At 55.5% G+C, this 19,574-nt stretch overlaps 1 protein-coding gene and 1 long non-coding RNA gene across 5 annotated transcripts in view; both read right to left on the bottom strand.

Moving 5' to 3' along the window:
- The window catches only part of LOC110259838, a 28,963-nt gene extending 18,900 nt beyond the window's left edge, over positions 1-10,063 (bottom strand). Inside the window, exons 1-2 of the long non-coding RNA XR_002342198.1 lie at positions 9,795-10,063; positions 5,337-5,434 (exon numbers count right to left, since the gene is read on the bottom strand). This is a non-coding gene — a long non-coding RNA (uncharacterized LOC110259838). The remainder of the gene's footprint in view (positions 1-5,336; positions 5,435-9,794) is intronic.
- The window catches only part of SDK1 (sidekick cell adhesion molecule 1), a 513,421-nt gene continuing 504,392 nt past the window's right edge, over positions 10,546-19,574 (bottom strand). For all 4 annotated transcript variants that reach the window (XM_021087982.1, XM_021087980.1, XM_021087981.1 and 1 more), the window contains one exon: positions 10,546-14,016. In XM_021087982.1, the coding sequence (XP_020943641.1) occupies positions 13,771-14,016 (246 nt within the window). In that variant the 3' untranslated portion in view covers positions 10,546-13,770. The remainder of the gene's footprint in view (positions 14,017-19,574) is intronic.

The raw sequence follows: 19,574 nt of genomic DNA, 5'->3' as shown, positions 1-19,574 counted from the left end.
TCGAGATCTTCTGGCTACCAATTTTCCTTAATCTGAGACTGTCTTTGTTCTCCTTTGTTCCTGAAGGATGCTTTTGCTGGATGTAAGACTATAAGTGACAATTCTTTGCTTTCAGTGCTTGAAAAATGTGTCCTTCTTCTCTTCTGGCCTCCATGGTTTCCGATGAGAAGTCACTGTCATTTCAAGTATGTTCCCCTATAGCTAATGTATCCTTTTTCTCTCTCTCTCTCTTTTTTTTTTTTTTGCTTCTTAGGGCCATACTTGCAGCATGTGGAGGTTCCCAGGCTAGGGGGTTGCATCGGAGCTGTAGCTGCTGGCCTACACCACAGCCAGAGCAACTCGGGATCCAAGCTGCATCTGCGACCTACACCACAGCTCACGGCAACGCTGGATCCTTAACCCGCTGAGCAAGGCCAGGGATCGAACTTGCATCCTCAAGGGTCCTGGTCAGATTCGTTTCCTCTGCACCACGACGGGAACTCCTCTCTGGCTGTTTTTCAGATTTTTTTTTTTTTTTATCTTTAGTTTTCAGAAGCTGGACTGTGTGTCTTGACATGGATTTCTTCTGAGTTTATCATTTTTGGGGTCACGCAGCTTCTTGAACACAGATATTTCCATCTTTTATCAAATGTGGGAAATTTTCAACCATTTTTTTTTAAATGCCTTTTTGGCCACACCTGCTTTCTCATCTTCTCCTGGGATTCTGATGACCCATATGTCAGGTCTTCTGTGATAGTTCCAGATGTCTCTGAGATTCTGTTCATTTTGTTTTTTTGGTCAACTTTCTCTCTGTTGTTCAGATTAATTGTCATCGTTCTGTCCTCAAGTTCACTGATGCTTTCCTCTGGCCTCTCCATTCTGCTGCTGAATCTCTCCACTGAGATCTTTATTTCATTTACCCTACCTTTTTTTTTTGTCTTTTTAGGGCCACACCCGCAGCATATGGAGGTTCCCAGGCTAGGGGTTGAAGTGGAGCCTACGCCAGAGCCACAGCAACGCGGGATCTGAGCTGTGTCTGCAACCTACACCATGGCTCACGGCAACACCGGATCCCTAACCCACTGAGCGAGGCCGGGGATGGAACTCACAACCTCGTGGTTCCTCGTCGGATCCGTTAACCACTGAGCTACGACGGGTACGCCTCATTTGCCCCACTTTTTAGTTTTAAACTTTCCATGTGATTGTTACATCTTCCATTTCTCTGTTGACTCTTTCAATTTCTTCATTTTTTCCAGTGTACTTGTAATCGCTCATCAAACCCTTCTTACAACGACTGCTTTAAAACCTGTGCGGGATCGTTCTAAGAACTGTATTATTTTGGCCGTGGTGTATGTTAATTGCCTTTTCTCATTCATTTTACAGTCCTTCAGGTTCTTGGTACAACGAGTGATTTTCAACTGAAACCTGGATATTTTGGATATTGTGTTCTGGGGCTCTGTATCTTATATAAAGTTTACATTTTATCAGGGCTTAAAATGGGGGCAGGGGACATTGCCTGTTACTGCCAGGGGGGGGTGGGAGGCCAGGCTCCATTTAGCGTCAGCTGTTGTCTCCTGGGCGTGAAGGTGTCCCTTGTTACAGCTGAATGGGGGTGGACTTTCGGCTCCCCATTCCCGTTTCCCAGGCGGCCTCTGCTGACGCGGAGGTGGGGGTGGCTGCGCTACTGCGGCGTGGCAGGAAACGTCCTGACTCTCCCTCGGCACCACCCCCACTCCTCTCGGGGAGGTAGAGGACACCCTGCCACCTCCAGGTGATGGCGGAGGTCCAGGCGCCCCATGGGATCTTGGCACCGTCCCGGCTCCCCACGTGGCCCTCTCCGAAACTGTGAGGTGGCAGCAGGAGGGAAGAGGGGGGTGTTGGGAGGTCTCCCACTTGGTCTTTGCTGGCGGGAGCCAGAGACCCCCTCTTGTCTCTGTGGTGTTTGGCTGGAATAGCAGAGTTATTGTTAAGATGTGTTCTGTTTTGCTAGGCTCCCTTTTCCTGGTCCTTTGTCTGGGGAGGACAGGCTTTTTGGGGGTTCTGTGTGATCCAAACGCACTGGTGTCCTAGGACAAGCGGGGGCAGAATGAAGCCAAAGAAAACCCAGAGAACTCATGTCCTTTCTTGAGGCCCGAGATCCGTGACCATCTCTCCATTTCTCCGTCATCTTCTTCTTTTAAAAAATACAAATATCCAGGATTTTAGCTGTACTTAGTGGAGAAAGAGCAGCAGCATGTCTAGTCCATTTTTCTGGAAGCAGGAGTCTCTCTTCTGTACCTTCTTCTGTTCTACCATGTAACGCCCCTCGCCACACCTCCCTTCCCCATCCTTGTCATTCCCTAGAGGCAATTATTTTTCTTGGTCTAGCTGTTTCTTTAGGGACCGCACACCCTCTGTATTTACCTACACACAATGTACATCTAGAAATGTACAGTTCTGCTTTCTATAAACAGGCAAACGCTATAAAGACTGCTCTCTAACTTGTTCTGTCCATTTCACATGTCTCAGGAATCCCTCCATGTCACTACACAGGCATAATTTACTTAGAAATCTAAACTTTAACAGAATCCTCTTGAGTTTAGATTTACAGAAAAGTTGCAAAGAGCGTGCAGAGAATTCCTGCACAGCCCACACCCTTTCTCCCTACTGCTAATGTCTTATGTTCTCCTCGTATATTTGCCACAGATAGGGAATGGACATTGATAAATGACCAGTAACTCAACCCCACATTTTATCTGGATTTCCCTTACGGTCCTTTTTCAGGTCCAGGATTTCTTCTGCTTCCTCATCACACGTGGTCATGTTTCCTTAGGCTCCTTGGTCGGGGACAGTTACTCAAACGGACTTCCTTTTTTCTCTTCTTTTCTTTCCTCCCTCCCTCCCTTTCTCTCTCTCTCTTTCTTAGACCTTGAGTTTTGAGGAGTCCTGGTCAGGTATTTTGTAGACTCCCCCCTGACTGGGGTTTTTATGATTTTCTTCCCCTCATAACTAGACTGGTTATGGATTTGGGGGAGGAATACCCCGGAGGTGAAATGACCTCACCAGCTCAAATCAGGGGAGCATGCTGTCTGCAGGACATCGCTGACACTAAACTTGACTGTCTGGCTGGGGTAGGGTTTGCTGGGCTACGCCACTGCCAAGAAATTAAAGACCTAAATAAATGAGACGACATCCCATGTTCATGGATCGGAAAGCTGAATGCTGTTAAAATGGCAACATCCCCCAGACTGATTTACAGATTCAGTGCAATCCCTATCAAAATTCCAGCCGGCTCTTTCTCCCCACCCCGGAAATTGACAAACTGAGCCTAAGATTTATTTGGAAATATGTAGGATCTTGAAGAGCCAAAACAGTCTTGAAAATGAGGAATCAAGCTTGGGGAGCCAGGCTTCCCAATTTCAACAATGACTGGCCATAATCAAGGCAGTGTGGTATTAACACAAGGAGAGATACACAGCTCAAGGGAACAGAATCGGGAATCCAGAAATAAGCCCTCACATTTATAGCCAATTGATTTTTTTTTTTTTTTTTTTTTTTGACAGAGGCGCCAAAACAATTCAATGATGGAAAGAATAGCCTTTTCAACAAATGGTGCTGGGACAACTGCATGATAATGCATAAGCCAAAGAAATAATTTTACCCTGTACTTCACACCATACACAGAAATTAACTCAAAGTAGATCACGAGCCTAAACGTAAGACCTCAAGCCATAAAACTCTTAGAAGCAAACAAAGACGTCAATCTTTGTGCGTTTGGGCTGGGCAGTGAGTTCCTAATAAGTTCTTTCATGAGACACTGAAACCACAAATGATAAAGGAAAGACAGGACTTCATCAAAACTAAACATTTTTGTGCCTCAAAGGACAACATCAAGAATGAAAATACAACCACGGAATGGGAGAAGATATTTACGAATCCCTTATCTAATAAGGGATTTGTATCCAGAAAATGCAAAGAACCTTTAAGAAAGCAATGATAGAAAGACAAGCAGCTCAGTGTAAACATGGGCAAAGTATTTCAATAACCGTTTCTCAAAAGATACGTTCACATCAGGTAAGCACCTGTGGCTGCTCAGCAGCATCGGTTTTCAGAGCAGGCGAATTAAACCGAAAGGCCCCCCTTTATACCCACAGGATGGCTGGGAGGAAAATGCCAGAAAATTACAAGCGTCGACAAGTGCTGGCAAAGATGTGGAGAAACGGGAACCCCCAGACTCCAAGGATGGGAGTAAACGGTGCAGCCACATCGGAAACCAGTCCGGCGGTTCCTCAAAACTCGAAACAGAGAGGCGCCTGCCTCACCACCAGCAGTTCCACCTCCAGGTATACGCGCAAAAGAAATGAAAATCTACGTCCACACAAAACCTTGTAAGCACACGGCAGCACTGATCGTCGTGCGCAAACCCAGAAATAACTGGAACGTCCATTACCTGCTGAGTGGGTAAAAAAAAAAGGGGGCCATCCACACCCTAGAATAGGATTCGACAAAACAGCAACAACAAAGGGAGTGGACACAGGCTACAGCCTGGGACCTCACGAACACCACACTCAGCAAAAGCAACTGGTCACAAGACTCCACCCACGGTTCGCTCTCGTTTATATGAAATGTCCAGAAGAGGCGAATCTGTGGAGACGGGAAACGGATCTGCGGTTGTCCAGGCTGGGAGGGGGGCAGGCCCGAGTTACGGCTAATGGGGTAAGCGTTCCTTTGGGGACAGTGAACACATCCTGAAACGGGAACGAAGCGAGAGCTGTGCGACGCTGGAGACGGACCAGTCAGAACCGGGGACCCGTGCGCTTGAAAGGCACGGAGCCTGTGTCTCAATCCAGCTGTTAGGAAAAAAACTTACGTGGCAGGGGGCTGGGCAGCACCTGGCCCGTGGCTGCTGTGTGCAAACCCCACATCTAGACCAACGAGCGCCCTGGCCCCACCGGGCAGCGGTCCAGCCTGTTGCCCGGAAGGAACCTCTGCCTCTTCACTTCTCAGCACGAGGGCTGGCTTGACAAACCCACAGCAGAGTGACCCACGCTCTGGACTCCCAAGGGCTCCTCTCAAGAGCCACGCTGCTCTTCCGCCCATCGTGAACGTGTTTCGGGAAGATTTTCTCAATTTAGCAAGTTCATTTACCTTTTCTCAAATAACTGCATCCTTGGGTCCTTCAGGTGGTTGAGGAAAAGCCACTTCATCATCGAGGCTGCGGCTCATGACCTTGGTTACAGGGCCAGCGGCCCCTCCTGCCCCCACGCCCCATCTCCTGTCCCGGGGTTGTTTCTGTTTTTGGTGTGTTTATCAGCACCGAGCAGCCTTGTGCACTTTACCGTGAATTATACCTACTGGTCCCTCGGGGCTCCCCGTACCTGAAAGTCGGGTCCACCAGGAGGGCGGGTGTGTCTGGTCTGCTCGCTGATGGATCCCAGCACCTGGACCCCGGTGGGAAGGGCTCAGCGTTGATCTGCTGAAGGAGGGGACGATTATTCAGAAAAACCTGGTTTCTCTTTGATCGTTATTTGACGCATCGGGCTCAGTCACAATGGCACCCTACGCTTGAGCACTTCAAGCGTTTCACAGACGGGAGAACCGACCGCAGGCCACACAGCCAGGGAGGATGGGACCTGGGCGTGGATCCAGACCACCGGCTCTGCCGCAGTGCACCCCCCACCCCGCGTGGGGCTTTATTTCACACTGATGCCATTTGAAGGAAAAGCAGAGGCTGCACGGCCTAAGGAAAAGAGATAACTTTGGGGGGGGGTGCATTTTGAAATATTGAGAATGTCTCATGAACCTCCCCACGGGGCCTCTGTGAGGCCCTGACGAGGAGGCTGGAGAGGTTAGAAGTTACCCCTGGCAGGTGAGCACGCACGGCTCCAGGAAACAGAACTCCATACGCAGGTGCACTTCCATAGAGAGACGCAGGGAAGCCCTCCACGCTCCCGCAGCAACCTTATAACCAGCGGGGGCGAGCCTGGGGGGCTGGACAGCTCTGGAGGGGGACGGTAGCTCCTGGAGATCTGTAAACCGGGAGGACAGCGCTGCAAAGCCTGCGCCTCTCGGCCACAGTGAGAATCCGGGAATGCTCAGTCCTGGCCAGCCTGCCACGCCATCGTCCTCTGTTTAGCTGCCTCCTGCTGGCCTGGCTCGTTCCTAAGCCCCGGCTTGGCGATCGGTCCCTCTGCCCGTCGGCACGAAGGAAGCAGGACGTCAAAGAGGGCAGACTGGCTGGTGGCGGGACTGGCCAAACAGCCACCTTTCTGAGAGCCACGCGGGCATCGGGAATTGTCACGTCCACGGCCTCGTCTGACCGTGTGTTTCTCCCCCCGGGACCCCTCGTCCTGCTTTCCAGGCATCTCTGCTAAGAGCCGCCAGGGCTCCGCGTAGCCTCACTGGGATTACAGTGCGTTGGCAGTTTAGTAAGAGGTGGATTCTGATTCGCTCAGAGGAGACAGGAAATTCAGACGCCAAATTCAGGGGTGATTGTCCCCGACACGACAGGCCATCAGAATTAAAGGCTACCCAGGAGCCCGGGACAAGGAGGGCAGGACGGGGCAAAAGAGGAGCCAGGGGCTGGGGACAGTGGGGCTTAGGGACTGAAGTTTTCAAGTCATGACTTAGATAACGTATTTCTAAAACTTCAGAAAGAGTTTTTAGGAGTTCCCGTTGTGGCTCAGCAGTTACAAACCCGACTAGTATCCATGAGGAGGCAGGTTTGATCTCTGGCCCTGCTCTGTGGGTTACGGATCTGGTGTTGCCGTGAGCTGTGGTGTAGCTCGCAGATGTGGCTCGGATCCTGAGTCACTATGGCTGTGGTGTAGGCCGGTGGCTATAGCTCCAATTGGACCCCTAGCCTGGGAACGTCCATATGCCACGGGGACCACCCTAAAAAGCAAACAACAACAACAGAAACCCCCAAACCAAACCAAAACCAAGCAAAAATGATTTTTTGCAAAGTATGACACTTCCCAGGATTCAGTTCTGAATGGAAGTGGGACTGACCCAAGGCACAATTTCTCGGTCCCAAGACCCTACGCTGTCCCCAGGTGACAGGTAACTACATAACTGGCTGAACCCTGCATAGTGGACTTGGTTTTGAATGGGGCTGCTTTCATCTAAACCTACGAGCAGGAGTGCATTTGCGGGGGGGCCTGAGTGTCAGAGCAGGTGCTGGGTTTTCTGCACACACCCCCACCCCCGGGCAGGGACGGCTCACACCCTCTGTGGGCGCCACGTCTTCTTCAGATGCCCTGAGATGGGGGCAGTGGTGACAACAGGAACAAAGCGACACTGACACAGCTTCGGAGTCACAGACCATATCCCCACCCACTTCTCACTTAAGCCTCAAAATCACCTTGAGGGATAGAGGAAAAAAAATCAGAGAGGTCTAGCGATTCTCCCAAGACCACACAGCTGGGAAGTGGCGCATCATCTTCAATTCCCACTGCTGTCCACTGCCCAGGATGCCGGACCAGCACTGGGGAGCAGGGCCGGGCAGTGACCCGAGCAGCTCAGAGCTCCAGCCCTGCTCCATTTTCCTCTTTTTCGTTAAAAAAGATAATCTATGTAACTGGTGAAAAACACAAATGGCGCCAAGGTCAGGGGCACTCGACCTGGTGGCTCTCCTTTCGTCCCCTCCCCAGGGGTGACTGTTACCAAGACTGTTCATCTTGCAAAGGAGCTATTCCGCCTTCTGTGTGTTCCAACTTCCTGGAGTTGTTCCACTGTGTGTGTGTGTGTGTGAGTGTGTGCGTGCGTGTGCAAGTACGTACACACAAGATCTTTGCACATCTCTCACCTGGGGTGACGACTGTGCTGGGGTGACCCTGGGGAGGAAGGCCTCATCTCTGGGCTTTGCAGGGGCCGGGCCCACATGGGGCAGAGCGCGGGCGCCACTGGAGTGGATGATGAAGATGCGGGCAAAGCCCCCTCTGTGGGGGACCCCCTTTCTCCACTGGCTGGCTGGGTTTCTGTGACCCCCTCATTTTTGGAGCGGCAAGTCCTCAATCCTCCAGCTCTCAATTTCTACAGCAAATGCTTCCAAAGACCAAGGGAGGCAGAGGCCCTTCCCCTCCAGACTCAGGGGTCCGCGGTATTTCTTCCTGGGCTCCCTGTGGGGGCCCCACGGGGTCTTCCGGGCCCTGCTAAGTCAGCAGGCGACTCACGCTGTTTGCTGGCTGGAGAATCCCAGGGAAATGCTTTCAGGATGCCTGAAATTTTTTTCTACTAAAATAGTTGCGTCTGGATCAGATTCAACCCCATAATGTAGTGGTTTGTTTAATGACTGCAGAATATTGTCTTATCTGAGGAGACGCAGGACATTTTAAGACCTCAAAGCCCACAATTAACAGCTTGGCATTCTCACCCATGCTGGCCGTTAATTGACTCCAGCCGTTAAAGGGAAAGAGATTTTGGCAACTCCGAAGGTACTTGTACGAGCACAGCCAGGGACATGTTCAAAGCACTTTAAAAGGGGCGTCTGGCGAACGGATCGTGTTTGGAAAACAGGCTGATTGATCAGGTTTGCAAAAGCGTCTCTGGCTTCCAAACAGAGTATCTGAAAATGGCTCTGCTTCATGAGACACCCAAACCTCTGACACCTGCTTGTGAACGGATGCGCTTGCGGCCAGTATCTCAGTTTTTTCCCAAGAGCACAGCGAGGCCTTGACACCACCCCCAGGAGCCCTCCTGGCTCCGCCTGTTCTGTGCACTGGGCCTCCCGCGCCCTGGGCTCCTCTGCCCGCAGGGGGTGCTCTGTGAAGGTGGAGCCACTGGGAAGGGCAGGGGTCCCCCCCTTCTCGGTCAGGAGGCCGTGCAGGAGGCGGCAGCTCTGGTCCCTGGTCTCATGTACCCGAGTCCATCCCAAACGTTTCGGGTGGCGGGCACGGCTTCCCAAGAAGAGGCCGCTCTGGGCTGGAGCCATTGAAAAATCAGTCATGATTTTCAGAGTGGCTTTTTTTGTTCTGGAAATGGCTCGCTTTGTGGAAAACGTGCTTAAGGCTGGGTCCACAGAGGGCTGTGAACTCGGCCCTGCTTGCCTGGCGGATCTTGTCTACAACAGGCACCGTCTGCTTGTCTCAGCTGGAAATGAGGCCTGATTTTCTCCCAGGTCCAGGCCAAGGATGCAGCTGCTCCCGGGGGCTCAGGGCTCCCCCTGTGTTGCTGCCGAGGCCCCTTACAGGCACCCATCGAGCGGAGGGAGGGCACTGCCTGGGCTCAGAGCATGGCCCCCAGGTACCAGGACCCCTCCAGGTGGCCAGTAGGCTGCAGCCTCAGGCCAAGTTAAGCTAAAGTAATGGTAACAGTGGCGAGGCTTTGCACAGAACGGGCCAAGTTGTGCAAGTTGACTCCGGCGTTTTCTCTTCACTGATAGAGAGAAGGATGCCGGGAGATTAAAATCTCCTGAGCTCCGGGCTCCTCTCTGCCTAGGTGCCGGGCAGCAGACCCATCCATCTTCCCGAGCTGCTGTCCTGGGGCTGGAGGAAAGCCTGGGGTAGGCGGACCACCCTCTGGAAGGCGGGTGGTGGGTGATTGCACCCATTCTGCAGCTGCCGGTGCCCACGTTGGGACCTGCGTTTGACCCTTGCCTATCTGGGGCAAATGCTTCACACGGGGCCGGCTTCCTCATCTGCAAAATGGGACCCTGAGGTGCCCACCTCACTGGGCCTGGGGAGTCCTGTGCAGCACCCCCCCCGCCCCCCACCCCCGGGAAAGGCAGCGTGCAGCACAAGCCAGCTACCTGTTCACACGGCAGCGACAATTTCCAAAATACTGGCACAGGGGACCTCAAGGATGGAGGGGAGAAGAGAAAAGGAGAGTGTTCTCACCTGTGGCTTGTCCGAGGCAGCGTTCGCTTCCGGAGCACAGGGGCCGCGTCGGAGCCAAGGGCCCTCCTGCTCGAACCCGGCCCCCGCCTTCCCAGCGCACGTCCTCCATGGCGGCACCTGGGAATCACTTGGGCAGCTGCTCCATCCCCCACCGACCCCCCGAATTGGGTGCGTCGGTCCACCGCCCAGAGACTGTGTTAATGGGCCCCGCGCGGGCCCTGGGATTTTTAAGCACCACGTGGAGAACGACCCTAAGGGGCTGGCGGGACCTGCTGGCAAAGCTGCGCCCCCGCTGGCGGACGCTGGTACTGCAGCCACGGGCCCGCAGCGCGCGGCCGGCCGGGCGGGAGGGGAGGGGAGGGGAGGAGAGGGGAGGGGAGGGGGGGAGGGGAGGAGAGGGGAGGGAGGGCTCACCGCCCGAGCCGCGGGGCCTCCTGGGAAGGGGAGGGGCGCGTCCTCAGGAGGCCAGGCTAAGGTCTGCAAGGAGCGGTCTTCCCTCCCGGCCCGGGAAGTCTTCTTGGGGTCCAGCAGGTGGCAGCACTGAGGGTGGCTGCTGTCCACGCAGGCCCCGTAGGGCTCGAACTGAAGCCCTCTGACCTCACCTCCGCTGCATGTCACCCCTGCCTCCACCGGGGCCCCGGGACAATGTGCGGTTCGGCACAGCACCCGGGTTACGTCTCAGTGTTTGACCCACAGCCCTAGAATTCATGGGGGGCTTCATCAACGCTCGTTGAAGAAAATCACAGGCGCGTAAGGAACAAAATGATGTTTTTATTAAAAATCGTACCCATAGCACCTCTCTGTCTTCCTACAAGATTTTTTTTTTTTTAATGCGATCTAGTTTAATCTGCACAATTCCAGAAAATGTTGCCGGGAAAATATCAGGAGTGACCTATGCCACCTAAACCAGCAGGTGAAGCGGACAGGGAACGAGGCAGCCCGCAGACCAGCTCAGTTCCTGGATGTCCACCTGTTCCCACCTTTCGGACGGTCCATGCTACAGGGATGCCGAGGCAGAGAGCCGCATCTGGATACTTGGATTGATTGCTCATTGGGAGAATAAACTACACTGTGTGCCAGGAATTCGTAAAAACTGAAAACCATGCTAGGAACCACTACGCAAACACCATGCTGCAGTCCAGTCTCGGTCAAAGGCCACAAGGCGCCTGCGGAGAAGTGTGTGCCTTCCTCTCCCGCCTCTCGCGGCCTCTCCCCACGCTGCCCTACGCACGTCTTCCTCCGAGGTGACATTTATCAGTGTTCCTCAAAAGCTCGGCTGGGGAAGGAGAAGCTCAGTTTGGGCCAACTGGAGGAGGTGCGGGAGCTCAAGGGGACGCATTCCATGCCCGCCCGCTGGGCACAAGGACTGCCCGCTGCCCTGCCCCTGCCGCCCACTGGCCTGGGAACCTGTGCGGGAAGCGCCCAGAGCTCCATGCAAACCTGGCCCCTCAGCTCAGAGAGAGAGAGCGTGGCCCTGCTGGCTGCTTTGCTGCATCACCCTCACCCAGAAAGCGCACCTCTCCTGCGTGTCTTGGGACCTTGGGGGACTCAGCCACCGCTGACCACGAGACACCGCAGGGGGTCGCTGCAGAAGGAGGCAGGACAGAACAGTTCTCCTTGCCTTGGCCACAGAAATGTGGCCTGTCCTTTTTATTTGGAACCAGGATTAAAATCCAATATCCATTTTCCTGTTAGGTGCGATTTCTGCCCCCTTCCTAAATACGAGAGGTTAGGAACGCTTCCCAGTGCCCATCCTGTCTGGAGGCCGAAATCTAACCCACTCTGTCCCTCTGGCTCCCTCGGCCCCGAGCCCCCAGCCAGGGGAGGAGCAGAGACGCCAACACCCATCCGCAGCCTCGAGTCACAGCCTTGTACAGACAGTTCCATGGCCAAGAGCTTCACTCCAAGCAGAGAGCGCACAGAGGTATAGAGCCCGGGAAGATGCGTCGTGTTGTCACAAAGACCCCAAAGCCAGAAACACACCTCAAACCAAACCATCCTCATCCTAGGACAGCTCAGCCCTTTCCCACGTGCAAGCAACGTCCGTATGGCTTAGAGAGCAGAGCACGGAAGGCAGTGTCTGTCCAAGGCCTCCATCCATCGCTCGGCTTCTGAGAAATTTGAGCTGCAGCCTCACAGCTTCCTGTCCACCTGTCCCTTTGGGGCCGAGGGGGACAGAGGTGGCCCTGCCCCAGGCGGGTCCCATCCAGGGACCCGTGGGGGTGATTCTCATGCAGGAGAGGCTTTGGGCAGAGCAGCTAGGATTTTTGGTTTAGAATGTTTTCCCTCCACTTGGAAAAAGGAAGGGAGGGCTGGAGAGAGGAGAGAACCCTTCCACACCCCCTACCCCTACTTTTGGAGAAACTGCAAAAGGGTTTGTCACCGACACAAAACTCAAACAGAAAAGGGTTTTTTGTTTTTTGTTTTTTTCACACAACAACAATTCTGGGGCCACACCCAGCAACTCTGATAGCAGAGGGTCCAGACAGACCTCTGCCCAGGAGGCGGAGGGAGAAGAGCCACGAGGCTGCCTCCCTGCTGGCAGTGGCCAGTCGCTGGGCCGCCCACTCCCTCCTCTGGGTCGCCCACTCCCTCCTCTGGGTCAGGCAGGCCACTTGCTCGCTGTGCCCTGGGGGTGTGCACAGGCTCCTGCTGAGCAGGCGGGAAGCGAGGCCCTCCCGCAGCCCCTGGGCTCGCCCGCGCTGGCAGCAGCAGCCATCCCTGCACCTCTAGTTTGGACTTTCAGACTTTCAACATAGTTCACGCTCTTTCCTTTCAGCTAAAAAGCCAAAAGCAAACAAGAACGAGGAAAGAAAAGAAAAGGTTTCCAGAAAACCCGTTAAGGCTAAGAGCTGGCCTGGGGTCAGGGGACGCAGCAGCACCGCAGTCACAGCAGCGGCAGGAGGGAGCAAGGAGGCTCCAGGAAAGACCAGAGCCACGCGCACGGGGTGGGGGTGGGGGGCCTGGCAGGCACGGGGGGGACTGGGGACCCCTCTTCTCAGAGCTGTTTGGCTTTATTTGGAGACACTGTCGCTCTTCGTCTTTCCCACGTACAAAGCTAAACCATTAATAAAAAGGCACCTGGAGACAGCTGACTCATTCATCTCATGTGACATATTTTAAAAAAAGATAAAAAGATTTAAAAAATCGTCTGGTTAACAACGCACACCTCTTGCACAACAAGCGATTCTGCAGACGCTGTCTTGTCTTCTGGGGGTGGCGGGGAGGCGTGTGCTGTGAATTCACTGGAAGGGCGAGCTTGCGGGGGCGGGGGGGGGGGCACGGAGGTCGTTTCCTGCTCCTGCGCTATGGGGTTGAAAGAAAGGACGGAGGGGAGAGCCCGGTATTTTCACCCCTGGAATGACACACAACCGAACCTTCGACGGCTGCCCCACTGCTGGGAACCTGCAAGCGGATTCCTCGCCCAGCAACTCCTGAGCCATAGCATCTCAGAGATGGATGCGGTCGGCTTGGGAGGCCCCGGGCCCGGCTGGGACGGCTGCTCTTCACAGCCCGGAGCCAGCGCCCAGCGGAGTGGTGGCCGATGGAGCCCCAGGCCAGCCCTGGTTCTCTGGCAGGAGGTAGAGACGAGAAGGGGGCGTCCTGGAGGAGGCGAAGGCCTCACGCGACCCCCGCTCTCCCTCCCCCTCCAGCCTTCCTAGGTGGCTCAAGACCAGAAGCCGGGGGGACTGGGGAGGATGCAGGTGGCCCGTGGTCCGGGTCCGGGGTGCCGAGCCACTGCCCCAGTGAAATACACCTTCTCGTAGAAAGAAAAGAGAAACAAAGAAACCCCGCTTCCAGCAGCGATGTTACAAAAAGCCATTAAGAAAAAAAAAACCCAAACACCTCTCCTAATTGAAATCTCGTGTTCACACGTCGGTAAAATCCGCAGGAGTCAGACGCTCTTACACCAAAGCTGGCGCTCGGTTCCTGGAGCTGATTGTCTTAAACCGAAACGGACTCGCCTCGGCGCCGCTCACACGAAGGAGGAGAAGCCGGTGAGCGGAGTCCGGGCGCCGCGGGCCGCGGGCGCGAACACGGCGCTCTGCGTGGTGACCACCGCGTGCGGGGCCGGCCCGGCCTCGGCCCCCGCCACCGCCTCGTACCTGTGCGGGGCCGCGCCCGCGCGCCGCTTCCACGAGTTGTAGTAGGTGGGGTCGCTCATGTAGTGGTTGACGAAGGAGTGCTGGGGGGGCGCGTCCTCGGACTCGGAGTCGGTGCCCTGCGGAGGGCAGAGCAGAGTCAGCGGGCGCCCGGGGCCTGGGGGCAGGGCGGGCATGGGGGGGCTGGTGATCGCCGGGCAGGGGGCTGAGCAGGGAGCGGGAATGGCCAGGAAGGGGGCCGTCCTCCCATCCCCGGATGCGTCCCAGCCCCCAACACAATCCGCAGACACCCCCCACCCCGCCCTCCTCCATGAGACCCAGGACCCAGGTTGAGCTCTGCCGTCTCTGCTGAGGACAAGCCAGACCACGTGGCATCTCCCAGCTCTCCAGTCTCTGTTCCCCCACCCAGCACTGTGCCTGAGCAGGTCCCGGGAAGGTCTACACTCTGTCTCCCTCCCAGCCTCAGGGGGTGCTGTGTGTCCTCGTGGAGCAGAAGGCATGAGAGTACCGGAGGGGGAGGACCCGGGCCCAAGCCAGCTCAGACCTCCGTGCAGACTCACAGACCCAGGTCCCGTTCTGAGCGCTGGGGTGAGGAGGGGGCCTGCCCGTCGTGGCCGGCACATTTCCAGGGACCGTGCCATCCATGCCCACCTCTGAGGGCAGGTGGCTGAGAAAGGAGGCGCTGAACGAGCAGGACGCCCTGATGTCTGATGTGCTAGGGACCCTCCCCCTCCAGGCACTGAGGGGCCCGACCCCAGAGCGGCTGCCAGAGGAAGCGGGCAGCCTGTCCGTGTTTAAACATCAGTCCCTCTGATGGCCTTTCTCCCCTTCTTTCTTTCTTTTTAGGTCCGCACACGCGGCATATGGAAGTCCCTGGGCTAGGGGGTGGAATCGGAGCTGCAGCTGCCCGCCTACACCACAGCCACAGCAACACGGGATCCAAGCTGCTTCCTTGACCTAAGCTGCAGCTCGCGGTAGCACGGATCCTTAACCCCCTGAGCCAGGCCAGGGATTGAACCCGCACCTTCACAGAGAGGGTCCTTAACCCTCTGAGCCACGGCAGGAACCCCCCCCCCACACCACACCACTTTCTTTCTATAGAACAAAGCAGTGGTTTCCACTAAGAACACTGGGTCCACCTGGCTGTTTCGTGCGCAGTCCTGTCTCGGCAGCGGGTTTTCCGTCGCGGGAAGGACCGCGGACCTAGACAGCAGCAGCTCAAGTATTTTCCCCAGAGTGTGGAGGGTTCCGGTTCCCTGTCCTGGACCTGCAGGATGGTCCTGGGACCCTCCCTGGGATCCTGGGAGCTTCCCTCACCTGGTGGTGGTGGTGGGGGTGGGAGCCAGGCTGGCTGGGCTCTGCTGGGACAGCGGCCACAGAGACGCTCCCCAGACCCGGAAAACACAGGGGTTCCCTCGCCCTTGGGGATCTCACAGAGACGTATGCCAAAAATAGGGCTACAGACAGGGTGGAGTGGCTTCCAGCATTTTAGATTCAAGGAGGGGACAGGAACGGGGGCGGTGGTTATTGTAAAGCCCCTCCCCTTTCGGGGTACCCTGGCGGGGCGGAGCACCACTAGTGGACAGGCTGGCATCTTGCTTTGCCCCTCACCCGCCAGTGGCCACGCTGTCAAGGGTGCAGTCACTCCTGCCCTCTCTCTCTCCCCAGAGGGCATCAGCGGCCGGGGTGGCATAAGGGAGTGAGAGGCCCCCAGTGCAGTCCCAGCATCTCCAGGGGGTCTTGGAAGAGCACGGCTTCTGGGCTGTGACTCCTGCTTTCCTGATTCAGTGAGTCTGGGGTGGGGCCTGGGAACCTGTATTCCTTGGAAGCCTGGGAGGATTCTGAACAGCAGCCAGGTTTCGGGGGAAGGGGAGGAAGGCACGGTTGCCTGCTGGCCCCAGAGACTCATGAAGACAAAGTGACCCCTGGTGCCATGAGGGACCTGCCTGCTGCTGTCCTTCACCTGGCGGTTGGAGGGTGACAGCCCAGTGGCCATGCCGGAGCCGGTTGCTCTGACCTTGGCCTCCCTGTCCCCCCAGGGAGCTGGCCTTTGTCCTCCGGGCTATGCAGAAACCCCTCATGTACACGGCAGGGCCAGAGATTCCTGTGATTTTTCAGACACAGACGGAAAACCTGGCTTTCAGTGGACTCTTCCCAAGAACGTGATGCTAAGCTGCAGATCTGGAATTCTGAGGCCGTTACACCTCAACTGTGTTGCAGCAACGTAACTGCGGGCCGCTGAGCCCAGCTGCACGTCCTCTGCTTTGGCGGAGGCAGCGCTCCTGGAAGCGAGGCTACGAAGTCCCCTGCTGACACATCCCCGGATGCAGAGGACACCCAGCGGACGACAGTGATGGTGACAATATGGGAGGAGCCCTGGCTTCTCATGGGGTTGTCGCTCGCGACCTCTGTCCCCGCACCGTGACCCTGTGAGGTGGGAGTTAGGAGTCCTGGAAGAAAGTGCAGTGCAGCCCCGGGCGTCGGGAGCCACGACCAAGCCCGCCCCCCGACCCCCAGCCACCCCCCCGGCCCGGTCCCTGCCAAGCCCACGACGCCCTGAAACCAAAAGCTGGTTTGACAACTGGTTCTGAGGCTGCCGCCCCTGAGCTGAGCTGATGGGAGACTCATTGTGGGTGTCCTTAGACGTCACTGCAGAAACGTGATGGGGTCCAGCCAGGGCTGCCTGGCCCTGCCGCGGACGTCACCTGAGCGTGACACGGTCCCCAACTGGGAAAGGCCCAGTGCCTCAATGGCGGTGGTCCAGTGTCATGTCGGATGAGAGATCAGGCGCCTTTGTCTTCGGCTCTTGGTTAAAATTTCTTCTTCGCCTGTTTTCTGGGGGCCTCCAAGGAGCTCACAAGACGACGCGCGGTGTAAACTCAGAGGGGAGAGAGGACGAAGGCCATGGAGACGCCGAGGAACCTGCTTCAGTCCCTGCGGCGGGTCTGTCACTTGTCCACTCGCGGATTCTGGTTCTACGTTTCCTGCAGCTCAGAGGAACGAAACACCGAAAGTCTCCTTTCTCGTGAAAATCCAGAGAACACTCAGGGTCGGACCACAGCGATGCGATCCCTGGCTTTGACAACGGGGGCCAGGGTTCACGGTCATCTGAAGACTGAAGGCCAGGGCCAGGATTTTGTCCCCGGTATTGGGGGTCCTCCCGACTCCCCACCCCACCAGGCGCACAGGTGCCAGGACGGCGTGAGAAGCAGGAAGCAGGTTCGGTCTCTTTGTTTTGTGTCCGAGAGCATGAGGCCCACAGCAGCGAGTGAGCTTCTCAGGGTCACACTGGCTGGGACAGGGGGCGCAGACCCAGCACTGGCTGCGCAGCCCAAGGTGACCGCGATAAAGCCTTTCCCTTAAACGTCAGGGTTGCCTTCAGCCCCTGCCAGACAGAAGGCCAGACACTCCAGGTCTCTTGGGTGGCGGAAAGGCCATCACCTTGGGTGCAGCGGTCACTCATTTTGTAAACCTACCCCCACCCTGGGGGTGACCCTCCGCTCTGCCCTCTATGTACCCTTGCCCCCCACTCCTGCAGTGGTTCAGGCTCTAGGGAAGGGGGGTTCATAGACACCAGATGGGACTGGGGTGGGGGGCAGCTGGAAGGGGCTGAGTTCTGGCAGGAGGCAGCACCTCTCAGAGGGCATCCAGCACTGCTTTGGGAACACCTGTGTCCCACGTGCCACACCCGTGCGTAAGTTCCTGTGAGTAACAAAACGTAGTTTCACTGGAGACTTCTCAGGAGCTCTGTATCGCTATGCATTTATTTCCCTTCCTTCCTTCCTTCTTTCTTTCTTAAATCTTTTTATGGCTGCACCCACAGCACATGGAGGTTCCCAGGTAGGGATCCAGTTGGCGCTATAGCTGCCGGCCTCCCACAGCCACAGCAACGCGGGATCCGAGCCGCGTCTGCGACCCACACCACAGCTCATGGCAACGCCGGATCCTCAACCCACGGAGCGAGGCCACGGCTGCTCGTCAGATTCGTTTCCCCTGCGTCACAACAGGGACTCCCATTAAGCATTTTCTCGAAGATCTGAAAGTCCTGTAGGCCTGTGACTGGTGTGATCACGAAGAGGAGGTCCAGCAGGAGACAGCAGGTGACATCCCAGGGTGTGTGTCGGAACTGGGAGCCTTTGAAGGACAAGTGACCCCTGTTCCACTTTTCCCTGTTGTGGACTGAATGGCGTCTCCGAAAGTGGTGATTGGCTAATGGGAGGGCACGTGACTTAAGCGGAGCCAATCAGGACCTGCCCTGGGACCTTCCCCACTGCATCTGGAAAAGCAGAGTTCTTCCTGTGGGGACAAAGCTGGGGGGCTGTCAGCCTTGTGGGGAGGGACCCAGAGCTCCAGCCAAGTGCATGCAAACCAACAAAACCATTGCACAGAAAGGATGGAAGGGAAAAAGACCTGCTCCTTTAGCTTCCTGCTGTTCCTTTAGGGAGAGTGAGCAGGGACCCAGGCCTCATGATGCGTAAGATGAGGGTGAAGGCCTCTGGCTCCTGCTTAGATCTTGCCATTGCCTCCTTGAGAAAGCACAGAATTAAAATGCCATTCTTCCTCCTGCCGCCTGCTGTGTATTGTTTATATGACATTATTATTTTTTAATGAGGAGGTATTTTAGTGAGAATTATTGACAAAAAGGAAATGCTGCAGGGTCTTTTTTTTTTTTTTTAAGTTTCCTGTGTGATAGGAAGTAGTGATGTGTGTTGGTTTCCCAGGAAACCGAACAAGGCCAGCCTGTGATTGGATGTGCTTGCAGACCGACTGTGAGAGCTTCTAAAGGTGCACGGATGCCTGGCAAGCAGCTAATAGAGATAATCTCAGCACTTTTGGTGCGATATTGGCAAGATGAAAGACTCAAATAATGCTGGGGAATTAATTAGGTTCAAGGGGGTTGGTCTAAGCTGGTTGGAGCAGGAGCGATTTTGAAAACCATTTTAAAGATGTGATCTGAACAGTAGCTGTGATATAATTCATAAGCAGCTGTGTGATAAAATAGTGACAAACCCTCTTATTTCTAAGTGGAGGAAGATAAAGAACCACAGCATGTGTCCTGTGATGCTGATGGCTTAATTCGGAACAGCTCTGGTCAGGCAGGTTCTCGTGCACCTGCAAATGCATTTGCAGAATTTTCACTTGAGCAGTCTTTCTGAAAATGGTTAAAAAACACCCTGGGGAGAAAAGGCCATTGTCCCTGTTTTCTTAGTGAAATAGTAGCTTCGCAGAAATGCTCTTCCAGCAGAGACCTCCGAGGGTGTCTGGCTCCGGAGGAGAGGGTGGCCGGGAGACCCTGCCTCAGTCAACCGATTATCGATACAAAAGAGAGTTCCAGAATAGCCAGCGAGGGGCCAGCAGGTCCCCTCCCCAGTGGAACAATGATTCAACTGGGGGAATTACCTTATAAACAATATTTATAATCCCTGGAAATGGTGCCAGAGGCATATAGCAAATGGTGGGGGGGGGGGAGATTTATTCCAGAAAATCCAAATCACTAAAAATAGAAAGGGTCGGAGCCACCTGAGCTATGACCTGCTCCCTCTGCCTCCCAGCCCAGGGTGACGGAAGCTCCACTCTGGGCACGGGTGGCCAAGAAGACAGGGCTCCCTCCCCTCCAGCTCCCACTCTGGGTGTGTGTGTAGGAGGAAGCTCTGGGATCCCTCATCCAACTGCCCAC

This window comes from Sus scrofa, chromosome 3 (genome assembly GCF_000003025.6).
Source record: "Sus scrofa isolate TJ Tabasco breed Duroc chromosome 3, Sscrofa11.1, whole genome shotgun sequence".
Classification (NCBI taxonomy): Eukaryota; Metazoa; Chordata; class Mammalia; order Artiodactyla; family Suidae; genus Sus; species Sus scrofa.
This window is presented reverse-complemented; position numbering and strand designations above follow the sequence as displayed.